Source organism: Melopsittacus undulatus, chromosome 2, assembly GCF_012275295.1.
Source record: "Melopsittacus undulatus isolate bMelUnd1 chromosome 2, bMelUnd1.mat.Z, whole genome shotgun sequence".
NCBI classification, from domain to species: domain Eukaryota; kingdom Metazoa; phylum Chordata; class Aves; order Psittaciformes; family Psittaculidae; genus Melopsittacus; species Melopsittacus undulatus.
In genome coordinates this window covers 91,764,858-91,777,245 of record NC_047528.1, presented here as the reverse complement: position 1 = coordinate 91,777,245, position 12,388 = coordinate 91,764,858, and the positions used below count along the sequence as shown (strand labels likewise).

At 36.6% G+C, this 12,388-nt stretch overlaps 1 protein-coding gene across 2 annotated transcripts in view; it reads left to right on the top strand.

Annotated features, from left to right (window-relative positions):
* The window catches only part of TTC3 (tetratricopeptide repeat domain 3), a 68,479-nt gene that overhangs the window by 6,092 nt on the left and 49,999 nt on the right, over window positions 1–12,388 (top strand). For both annotated transcript variants that reach the window (XM_034060053.1, XM_031051322.2), the window contains exons 5-13: window positions 312–396; window positions 1,588–1,641; window positions 3,477–3,600; window positions 4,537–4,622; window positions 5,377–5,471; window positions 7,209–7,271; window positions 10,116–10,170; window positions 10,859–11,021; window positions 11,134–11,182. In XM_034060053.1, coding sequence (XP_033915944.1) covers window positions 312–396; window positions 1,588–1,641; window positions 3,477–3,600; window positions 4,537–4,622; window positions 5,377–5,471; window positions 7,209–7,271; window positions 10,116–10,170; window positions 10,859–11,021; window positions 11,134–11,182 — 774 coding nt within the window. The remainder of the gene's footprint in view (window positions 1–311; window positions 397–1,587; window positions 1,642–3,476; window positions 3,601–4,536; window positions 4,623–5,376; window positions 5,472–7,208; window positions 7,272–10,115; window positions 10,171–10,858; window positions 11,022–11,133; window positions 11,183–12,388) is intronic.

The following is a 12,388-nucleotide window of genomic DNA, read 5'->3' as shown; positions in this document are numbered from 1 at the left end:
TCTCTGTGTGCAGCTAACTAGCCATTTTTTTATCCACTGGGTGTTCCATCCATCAAATCCATCTCTTTCCAGTTTAGGGACAAAGATGTTATGTAAGACAGTGTCAAATGCTTTGCACAAGTCCCAACTAGATGATGTCAGCTCTCTGTCTCTATCCAGAGCAGCTGATGTTGTCTTCCTGGATAACATTTGTAACTATTGAGTTTGTAACTATGGTCCTGCTTAGATCTAATTACCGTAAATAGTAGTAATGATGACCATATAATACAGTATTATTTTCCTAAATACAAACTTATTCTGTTTTTGAGCAGCTCACAGATTTTAGACTGGAATTGGAAGAGACTCTGTGATTTAGAGGTTTTGGAAGACCTTTGTGATTTAATGAAAAAAGTTGTCGTAAGTACTATATTTTAACTTTGTGTAGGTTTTCAAATAGAATAGGTTAATTAAATCTGTACCTTTTGCATCTTGGATGTTATCTTAAATTAGACATTTCCTTTTGCTGGAGTGAATAACTTGTCTGACAGTTGAATTGCAGCTTTCTAGAAAGAGTGTCATAGGCTTTATTACAGTTTGGGTAATTTACTAAGTATTTGCAGAGTCGAGAATATAGTTGGCTGGGGCCCCTGTAACTTTCTAAGAGTCATATCTTTGAGGAAAATGACACCATTACTTCCTGGATGTGCAAGTTAAATACTATTTTTTTCCCTCATTCAACAAATGATACTTAAAATGTGATATTGTTGCTTTCTTAAAACAGAAGCAGAACAGTGCAGAGGGGAGAATGATATAGCAAATGTTCTTATCAGCTGAAGGGAAGAGATTTTTTTAACTTTTAATTTAGGTGTGATAAGTTTAAAAAAAAATTCTCAAACTTCTGTGCTCAGCCCGAAGAAACTTTCTTTGATGAGATATTCATGTACTGTCTTATTTTGTGGATTCATACTTCATTATGCTCTTTTTGCTGCTTCCTCCTTTAGGCTATCTGAGTGCTCTGTTTTCACCTTCTTGTACTTCAGGATGTCCCTACAGTTTTTCCATTTTATCTCACGTGATGAATTCTTTGTGCTGTTTCCTTCTCTGGTAGTCTCCCATTCAATCTTTGTGTGTGAGAGTCCATGTATATTCCTATCTCCCTGTTTACTTCTGCTCCCCTCTTGCTTCCTCAGCCTGTATCTCCTCTATGTAAAAAGATTGTATATGCAGTAGTAGATTTCATTTGGAGGAGCATAAGGTCTCAGGAGAGGAAGTACTATTGTTTTGGATGGTTTTCATTGGATGTATCAGCAGGTTCTTTGGTATGTAGATAACTGCAGAGGTGGTTAAAATGGCTGACTTTCCTAACCAGATGTAACAGCATCCATGCATTCCTATTTCCATGTCAACATTTATTTATTTTTCAACAAAAATGGTAGGGGATTTGCTACCAAATACAAAAATATTTCTTGAAACTTTGAAATGGACCAGAGCAACTGTCCAGATGATACTGCATTCAACCAGAACAGGTTATTGAGCCTCAGCAGATAGAAACTAAAGTTATCAGATCTAAATAATTTGGTTTTTATTTGTTTTATATCCCTCTTCCAGAACATTCCAACTTTTATTCATGGTGTACTGAGTATTGGCAGCAGAGTAGAACACGTAAGTTTCTCAAATTGTTTTTAATAAGAATACTTCTTTATGTGTGAATAAACCCAAAATATTTATACAAATATCCCAAACTTGAAAATGCTTGCATAAATAAACTGAATATGAAGTTCTTAAAGTATATAGATACAGGGCTGGAGTTGCCAGGTGTTGCAACTCTGAGCCACAAGCCAATATCTGTGTGTCAGGAATTGCAAAATAAATATCTTAAGAAGACCAAAAGGAGTGTCCTCTCTTTCTGTGTTGGTATTGGTGTGTAATGCTGAAAGGCTAGGTGTGGACAAAAGGTAAATACACTTTATGCGTAAAGACAAGAAGTTGTTGCTAGTTGTAGTAGATGTCTTCCAGAATGAACTATTGCAGAAAAAGAAAGAAAATTAAGAAATAAATACTACTAAACAGAAAAACTCTCCAATGATAATAATAGTACAGCTAAAATTGTAATACACACACTGCCTAGTATCTAACCGTTTTCCTAGTGTTGTGCTTCGGATCCAGAAGTGAATGCTTCTGTGTTTGCATATGTGAAGTGGTTGGTATAGCCATTGTTAACTGGAGTTCTTCGCTGCCAGGACTGCTGTTGATGTTTTCTTCCTCACCCTAGGGTCTCCTTAGGTTCATTTTAAAACCAGATTAGTCATAACCACCTGGTCAGAAGGAAAATTTCTGTTACAGTTAAAGCCAAGTTAAAACAGAGATTTAAGCAGGTCAGAACAAGCTCAGGCTAAACATGACAAGTCACAGCCCTGTGACCTTGCAAACTCTGCATAAAGCAATGACAGTGCTGTATGATGGGGCTACAGCATTACAAGTGGGGGACCACTGAAATGATACAGAAGTTCTCCTCTTTGGGAATGGGTTGGAAATCTTTTATGAGATTATCAAATAGTGATACAGATTCAATCTGAAGGACTGTGAAAGGCAAGAGCAAGAGTGTGATTTGGAAACCTGTTAATCCATTGCCATTGCCAAATTTGGTGCATAGTAGACCTATAGTCATTGCATTTTTCAGCTTGTAAACTTTGGACAGTGAATGTTCTTAGTTTCCCTGTGTTTGTCATTTTCTTCCCACTTTCTAGTTTCTGCTGTCTGCTGTAAGTTAACTGCAAAAGCTACATTAAAAACATTGAAATTGGAAGGCAGTATCATAGCTGATAGTTGCAATGGGAGAATAGGTACAACTGTATGTTACTGCTGGATCACCCGGTTCCTATATGTTTAGTGATAATTTGTCTTAGTCATGTGGGTTTTTACATTATTTTTCAAAATCTGTCAGCTCAGGTAATGTGGGAATATCCCAGGCAATGGACATTCTTCACTCAATCCTTCTCCTGCAGTTAAAGCTCTGTAGCTCCAACAATTAAATACAGTTTTAATAGAAAGGAAGTAACGATTTACAGAGTTGAGTCTTAGCCCTGCCTGTGTCTAACAACCTGGAGAATTTAGCTTTTTTTGATCAGGCTTCTCACTTCCCACTGAAGCAATTTTGTGTGCAGTCACTGAAAAGAAGTTTCTAAACCAAATTCTGTAAATTGAGTGGCTTCCCTGTCTCCTGTTGAAAGAATGACTTTTAGTTTTGTGAATATGTTCTATTATGCTATGCTTGTGTTATCCAGATATTTGTGTTTGTGAGCTGTTGTCTGTTTCAAAGGCTAACAAATCATTAACAAGTGCATAGTGTGTTACAGTAGTATTGTTTGTTATAGTTACATGGAATGCTTCCACTATAATGTCAGTGAACTACTGTTTTGTGTGGTGGTGTTTTTGTTTTAAGACTTTGCTTTGTATAGAATTATTTTTTTTCCTTTATTTTCCTTCAATTGAAATAGGGTGTCTTTGATTTTGGGCACGGACTTGATTGGGTCAGATTCACAGGTGATCTCAGTATTCTGCAGAGGCTAGAAAAACTCGGTGCTTTTGGTTCAGTGTATCTCGGAGTTTTCTTTGGTCAATGTAAGTATGAACACTTTTGGGGAAACAGTGGTGGGGAAAGTCACTGGTGTTGTAATTATGAAGTAGTGAATGTTTGCATGTATTTCATTACTCTGGGAGCAACTTAAAAAGTGACTGGGAAAATAGTGGTGGTGTGGATTTTTTTCCTTGTTTTTTGTCAATTCTTCCTTGAATTTCTATATGTGGGTCATATTTATGGTGCACATGTTCTTTCTGAACAGAACATTTTTGCACATTGTTGTTGCTTGTGGCCTGTACGTGCGCCCTGTGTTGTTATAACTTGAGGTTAAGTTGAAAGTTGCCTGAAATACTATTTGGGTCTTTCTGTTAAATGTTTGGCAGAGGTTTTTGTCAAAATACTAATTAAGAGGTTAGTCATATTTAAAAAATAAGCTTATGTAGCTCACTGAAGTTACCCTGAGATATTAGCACTAGAACTTCTGCTGAAATTACAAAAAGCTCCAAGCTGCTGTATTTGACACATGTTTAGTGGCTTCTATTCCCTTATTTTTGCATATGTGCATTCTAACTCAGTTGTTGCAGTAACAGTGTAGTAGAAATTGAACTTACATGTGAGGAGAAGAATCTTTTTATAGTTAAGAACCGAAGTACAAATTCTTTACAATAAAAATCTTTACAGATCTTTAAAATGCAAATTCTTTAAAATACAGTAAAGTTTCACTTGGTTGCTTGAAACTAGACAAGTACTTAAACATTTTACAGTCTGTAGCCAGTTATTTTGGACTTGCCCAATAATAAATAAATGTTTTTCTTTTGAATGTTTCTGTGGTTTAATTTGTTTCTGTTACTTAGTTGGTATGTCAAATTTTGCTTCCATTCAGAAAACAGTGTGATTCTTAGCAGCAGCAGATAAACACTACTTCTTGTCGTTGGTGACTTCTTCACCCACTGTATTTCTCTGAATTTTGTCTCCAGGCAAAGATTATATTATTAAAGTTGCTCGGGAAGATTGTAATTTAGTTGAAGAATTTAAAGCTATGGCCTGTGAAAACTGTAGGAAGGTGAGAGAAGATATCAGAATGTGTTTATGCTTTTCACTTTCTGTTGTTACCTTTTGAGGGTTTTTAATGATTATGAAAATGACCAGATGATTCAAGATGACAGTAAGTAATTGTCCTGAAATAAATAGTTACCTTGAGACATCCTCTCCTAATAAACAACAAATTGCTCATATTGCCAGTATACATTGGAAAGTGTTCCTTTCCTCAACCCCCAAAAAGCTCAAGGAAATGCAGTTAACGTTGGTAGAAGATTTTCAACTTGATCCTTTTAATACAGAAATAAGATGCTCTCAAATTCTTTGCCATGTGTTCCTTTAGTGTAGATGTGTAGGGGTTCTTTCTATGGAAGTCTTGTTAATTCCTGTCTTCCTTGTTACAATTACATAGCTCAGGAGCTGCACTGAAAGGCACCAAGTAAGGAACTGTATGCGCTGTGCTGTATTCTCCCTACTTTCCTATTTGACACATTCTCACTTTTGATGATGACTATACTATGGAACTCAGGAGAGCTTTTGAATTAGTCCTGCTTTTTAATTATTGTTCATTGTATTCTTGTCTTCAAAAATTTTCATTCATGCACTTTTAAGCTTATTAGTTGCAGTGAATTGAAAGTATTAAATTACAACTAATAGCATATACATAACATTCTGTTTCTATAAGTATAAAACCTGAGGTGCTTCTTTGTCAGTTTTCTTCTCATTGCAGATGAATTTGGTTGCAATGGTTACTGAATTGTTTTTTCTTGATTTCACAGAGCAGTGAATCTATGAAACAGAAGGGAAATGAGGAGTTTTCCCAAGGAAACTTTGATTGTGCTATAATGTCATATACTAAAGCCATAGAGTTTTGGTAAGAATTAACTAACTGGTTAACTAGATTTTGTTATGTAATATGTATTCAGCTTATCCTGTTTTTTGTATAGTTTTGCATGAGCCACTTGGAGGCCAAATTTTAAAGTTTGGGTTTTTTTTAAATAATTAGGTATTTAACACCATTTTTGTTCTATTTTATTTCTTGTTACTAATGATTGTTTGCACTTGTACTGCCCCGAAAGTCCTCTTAAAGCTGATTTAAGAGGACTAACAGTAAGTATAGTAAACCCAAGAAAGGAAATAAGTTATCTAGTGTGAACAGCTGCTGTTGGCATCATCCTTCTTGAATACTCTTCCAGCAGAACAGTATGACCAAATCTTGAAAATGTTTAGCATCTCAGCTATGACACAGAACAAGTAAATGAGAACAAATAGGTATTTTTAAGTGTAGTCTTGGCACCTGTGTATGCAAAAGACTTAATTTCCTTTTGTAAGTCTTTTTTAATTTCTTCTCAGAAGTCGTTTGCTGAACAGCTTTGGAGACTTTCCTGGGCTCTGTAAATTGGCAGGGAGACTTTCTTTAAAAAGGTTAAATGAGAATTTGTCTCGTGCATATAGTGCATTTGCCCATTTCCTATAGTCTGTGTAGAATGTCAAGTAGTTACAGAATACAGGCTTGGAGTATATCACTGCTTGTATTGTAGTTGTGCAAATGCTGCTTTTACAAGTCCTTATGTCTGTGAAATATGGTGAAATTTATAAAGTCCCACCTTTCATAAAATTTGATTGTGGAGACTTTTTTTTTCATTTTGAAGTCTGTAGCTCTATAATTGTGCAGTTGAAAGGGTTAGCATTTGCTGATCCTTGCTTCGGATTTTGTCACATAGTAGGATACATTTCAATCCCAAATTGAAGCTGATTTCAGCCTCCTTGAAAAGCTGGGTTGGCTGACTTCAGTCAAGTGACTGTATCCAGGATCTTGGAGCAGGCTAAGGCAGCTTTGCACAGGGTAGCTGATGAGGGGAAGGGATGAACAGAATTCAGTGGAAGAGCAAAGGAAATCCAATGGTTTGGAAAGAGGAAAGGAGGTTTCGTGGTTTTCAGGAGCTGTAGAGCTCAACTATTGTTACAGCTATTTGTTAAGAATTGTTCTTTGTCCTTAAGACCTTCCTGGAAAGTGAAGGGATGTCTAGCCGCTAGGGGATCCTTCTTCATCTGCTCTGTGCACAGTCTTCCCTTTCTCATTCTCCCAGTGTGAATTGACATCCCATCCCTAACTAGCTGGATGTTCCCCTGGTCTTCTTTCTGGTTGTTGCTGGATTACATTTACTGGTTCCCTGCTTTCATTCTCCATTAGGTACATTGTGGATGATTCTTTAACTCTTCAGAGCAACTGCTTAGTTTGCACAGCGGGCAGTCAAGCTGGTTTTTCCGTGTTCTGTGCTTCATGCTCTTTTTTTTTTTTTGCTCTTTTCCTCCTCTCTCCTCCCCTTTTTTTATTTTTTTTTATTTTTATTTTTTTTCTTTAAAGTAGTCTGAAAGTGACTTGAATTGGTTGGAAGTCACATTAATGGGACCAAATATTGTGAATTATTACATAATTGAAACTAATATTCTCATTGACTTGTAAATCAATGGGGGTATTCAAGGAAGCTTGTAAATAATTGATGCTAGACTGCTTGCAGACAGTTATTGTGAAAGCCTACTTTATTTTCTCCTTAAGATTTTCAATAGTAACATACATTACTAACTCTTCATAATTTTCTTTCTTAAGTCCTGCAAACCATCTTCTGTATGGAAACCGAGCTCTTTGTTTAATTCTCACACGGCAGTACAAGTAAGTAATCCCTTGTTTGTAACCTGAAATGTGATCCTACAGTTAAAAACTGTCAATATACTTAGGGAAATAATATTCTTAAAACATAAGTATATAATAATTGTGATGTTATTACCTCAGAAAACTGACATTAAGAAAAACGAGCAATATTAGATGTGTCTTCTGGCACTATGTAATACCACTTAAAAATTGTGTGTGTGTGGCTTATACAACACGAAAAACAAATCTCAGTACGAGAATTGTGATTTTTATTAAACCTCTTGAAGAAGAGATCATTGTGAGTATGTGGGTTATTTTCCTTAAGCCAGTTGTTAATCTAAAAATCATGTTTATGGGCAAGGTGGATGTATACCTTTTATGTAAAGCCAAACTAAGAATTTATTGCTAGTATAATTGAAGTCTTAAGTCTAATTGAAGTCTTGAAGTCTGATTTTTTTATTAGCCCTTATCTAATTGTTGAAATAAAAAGAAAAATATCAATGTAATTAAAATTGGTATGTAATTAAAATTGGTATGTAAGTTTTTGCCCATTTTCCTACTGTTATTTTCACCTCTTCCATTGCTCCTCTGGATGGGTACCAAAGTTGGCAGTTCCATTGCTGTAACAGTGGGGTTAGAAATCTGTAGGTGAACAGAGCCCATTTCCATGAGAAATGTGATGTTCCTGCAGATAGTTTCTTCTTCCTCACTCTAGGATCCACTTGGGTTCACTTTTACATTTACTAATGTGCTATTATACCTTTGCTCTGTCTTTGTTGGTCTGTGGCACCCTGTTAGATCTGAGTTTACTACACATAATACTTTTTATGGATATTACTTTTTGTTACCCTTAAAGTCATATTTGTCCAGATTTGGCATGTCTTTAACTGACCATTGGTGAATTGTTGATTGTGCCCCATTTCTTGTCATCTCCTGCCTATACTCTTTTATTGCATGCTGTGTCTCCACTTCTCAAGGCCTCTGCTGTCATACCAGAGTTGTATTTCTTTACAGGACATCATTCTTCTGAAATCATAAATACCTCATTTTGTATAGGTAGCAGTTACAAGCACTTACTCCAGCTAAATCTATAGTTGGTGAACAAGTAGCTCAAATTAATTGTACACACCTGCTCAATTAGAGAAGTTGATGCCATGCTTAAGTAAAAGAAAGCTGCAGGCAGGTGAAACTGCAGTTGAGACTGAGCAAGACCAAGAAGCCTCAGTCCTGAGGTTTTCGCAAACTCAGTAGCTTAGATCCTGTTGTCAGAGGTGGCAATACCGTTCTATGGAACTAGGCAGTTAACGGTGTTCTCCGGATCATCTGCTGGAGCATTGGAAGCTTTTTCCAAGGTGTGTGCATTCCTCCCATTTTCAGAGCCTCACAAGAGGCAGTGATCATGTTCCCTCACAGACTTTGCTATGGGACAGGGCCTTTCCCTGCAGCTTGGCCTCATGTCGTGGTGTTTTGACAGTGCTTCACCGGAGCAGCTGTCCTAGCACTGCGCCAAACTGTGGAAAGGTGGCACTAGAGGAAAGACTGGGTGGGTAAAACCAAAGCAGAACAGCATACACTAGAGACCAAGTCAAATGCTTCAGGTTTTTTTAATCTTTTCAACTGCTTTCATAATCCCTTGCTATCTTGAGGTTCTGTACCCTACTGTCTCTTACTCATGCACTTTTTTCCTTTTGTTTGTATCCCTTGCAGTATGAATATGGTGCAATTTCTCCCACTTTAATCACTAGTTCTATTGCGGTTTTTTATTTCTTACTAATTTTTTTAAATGTATTGCTATGTTTCTAAATTCTGCCATTACTGCCTTGTCTTAGAATTATTGTCTCTTTCAGGCCTTTCCTTAGCATCCAGCTTTCATTACATATCATTGTCCTCCTTCAGATCCCTGTGTACAAGCCTTCCTGCTATAGTGGTTATGAAAACCAGAGGTAGTGACTAGGAAATTTATGGAGACGTTTGTGTGAAATGCGTGTGAGTTGTTTGATTTTTTTTCCCATCTTCCTCCCCTTTGTGGAGGTAAAATAGTTAAAGCCTCAAGCTTTTGCAGTTAGGTCTCACTGCAGACATCTTGTAAAGGCCTCAATGAGTCAACATGACCCAGCAATCAAAGGAGTGTGAGGTGATTTGTAAAGTTCATCCTCTGAAGTAATCTGTATGTGACCATTCTTTGTTGTAATTTACTACATCCTGCTTATCTGACACATAGCTGTAGTTCAGTGAGGAGTGAGTGGTGCATCCCAAAGGTATATAAATCCTTCAACTGCCCACTGGGGACAGCATTGATAGCAGCAGAGGTAATTTCTGGTGCTTTGTGTTCTCTCCTGTAGCCATAGGGGTAGTCTGCTTCTCTTCTGATCAGAATTGTAATTATAGTTATTCCACGACACCTTGTATATAAAAAGTCAGAGTCAAGCATGTTTTTCAGGCTTTAGTTGTCAGGAGTCTTGGAGGTTACTGTTTTTCAGTCCTCAGCAGTTAATATTTGCACTCTGGCTGTGATTATATAACTACTCTCTAATATGATTTTTGTCAAAATATTTAGGTTTGGTGTTCAGGGTTTTTAATAAGGCATTGCTTTAAAGGAACATTTTGTTATACACCAGCTAAGGTGTGTGTGTGGGGTACATACGCAGAAGTGCTGGAAAACCGAGTTGGCAGGAGGAGGGAATAAATAACTGATGAGTGAAAATATTTAGACTGTAACATTTTAATCCATCTGGCCATGCCTTCACACAGGTGAATGAACTCTTCTATTCACTTGTGTTTTTATAGTGTCTTGTACATCTGGTCTGTAGGTTTCTCTAAAGTTTAAGTAATAAATACCTCTTCTTTTTCTGTCTCTTCTCTAAGGAGAGCCCTTGCTGATGGAAAAAGAGCCATAGTCTTGAAGCCTAATTGGCCAAAGGTTAGTTTCATATACATTTCAAAATTTTCTTTTGTTGGTACTGTAAACTACTACAAGAACCTGGAATCTCAGTTACAGGTTTGACCCAGATAGATGTGACATGTTCTCATCTGCGTTCAACACAGTAAATTTAAAGGGCAGTAGAACAAGCACAGTATATTGTGGACTAAGAATTCTGCTTCAGTCAGCCAAGTACATAGTTTGTTGTATTTTTATATTAAAAATATTGTTCTGACATGCTTGTAAGTGTTGTTACATGGTGTTCTGCATCTGTAAAGAAGAATACATTGTTGTGAGTAGCTATGTTATCACAATGCATATATGTAGTCCTTACAATAAAAAAAATCCTGGTTAATGAGGAGCATGTATTTCCCAATATTCTAGGCCTGAAAAAGAGTAAATAAAGGGATAGTTACAGAATTGCAAAGTAGTAGTTGAGATTAGGGGAAAAATCAAACTTGCTCTTTTCCAAAGCCAGAGGCTAGATGCTGCTTCCAGACAATTCTCTTTCTGTTTCAGAGTTCTGAGTAGTTGAAAATTGATTATTCATCATATGACCTGAAATAGATGGAGTAGGTAAATTCTGAGTATATAAAATTTTACTTTGTCTGTTGCAGCTGGTTTGGATAGAAACTTTTTTCTTACTTGTGTGAAAGAATGCTTGAAATTCAAACTTATGTCCGTGTAGGGTCACTACCACTTCTGTAAGGCACTGTCATTGATGGGGGAACACGAACTGGCTTTGAAAGCCAATGAGAGGGCTCAGGATCTATGCAAGAATGTTCTTGGTGGACTTAAGGATCTTATGCAACAAAATGAGAAGTTAAAGAAGACATTAGAAGAAATCAATGGTAACCTTTACTGATTTCGAGATCTACCTTAAACATAGCACAATTCCTTCATTGGTAACTTTCCTTTGAAACTAGCTAATTTTTTTTTTCCTTCCTATATAATTTTCTATAGCTATTAAACAACATAAACGGAAGTCAAAGAAGTCACTCGTTGAGAAAAAGTAAGCAATTGCCAAGTTTCCTTTTTCAAAATTAGCAATTCTTAGTATAAGTTATATGTAGCATACACATTGCTTAAATTTTGTTATTTATGAGTGAATAAAGATGGAAAGAATAAACTTACCAGAAATGCAACCATAGTGTAGCCTAGGAGTAAGGAGGACTTCTGGGAACTAAATAAACTGTCTTGAAATGTGTTCCACTTTCAAGTGGTTTCCTTCAGGGTTAAGTTTTACAAGTGGAGGAAATCACAGAATCATAGAAAGGTTTGGGTAGGAAGAGACCTTAATGATCATCTGGTTCCAAACCTCTGCCATGGGCAGGGACACCTTCAACTTAGACTGGCCCTGACCACTTCCGGGGATGGGGCATCCACAGCTTCTCGGGGCAGCCTGTTCCATTGCCTCACTACCCTCATAGTGAAGATTTTTTCCTAATATCTAATCTAAATCTCCCCTCTTTCTGTTTAAAGCCACTTCCCCTTGTTTTATCACTACATGTCCGTGTAAGAAATCCTTCTCCCGTTACGTTATTGTGTAGATCTTTGTCCTGCCAACTTGAAGTACTTCACTGTTGGGGAAATTTGGTGCGTGAAAATGTCAGGGCAGTCATGGCCACTTTTTTGTGTTATCTTTGCTATATGAAGTTTGCTGGGATAAGCTGACTTGAGGAACTGAATGCTAGCAAATGGATTTTGGCAATGGTACAAATGAATGTGTATCCTAGTTTATAGGAACTTCGTTTTGCCACATCTGTGATTTTGCCTTGCCCAGAAAGAAGAGAGTAAGAGAGATTACATATTCACAGGTTCAGCTAGGTTACCATATATGCTGCAACTTTTGTATTAAACATTTGTCTGAAAGATCTTAATTTTTATTGGTCTACTTGTAGTGATGAGCTGTCTGTCATTCAAAAAACAGTACACTAAGCAAGCTACTAAACAGCTTTTTGTAAACCTGAAAATTCTGCGGGAGGTTAATTTTGTTTCCTTTCTATATTGCACAAATAAAATGTGGCTTTGGGCAAGACTTTTCATTAGTTACCCAAATTATTTATTTATTTTTTAAGAAAGTGCAGTAATTCAGTTCCTGTGCCTTTTCTAGAAAATGGTGTGCTTTTTTTTGATGTTAAATTTTGCATAGCTTTGGACTGTGCAATTTGAAGGTATAAAAAATGTCTGTTTGATCAAATCCTTTAAATATGTTTAT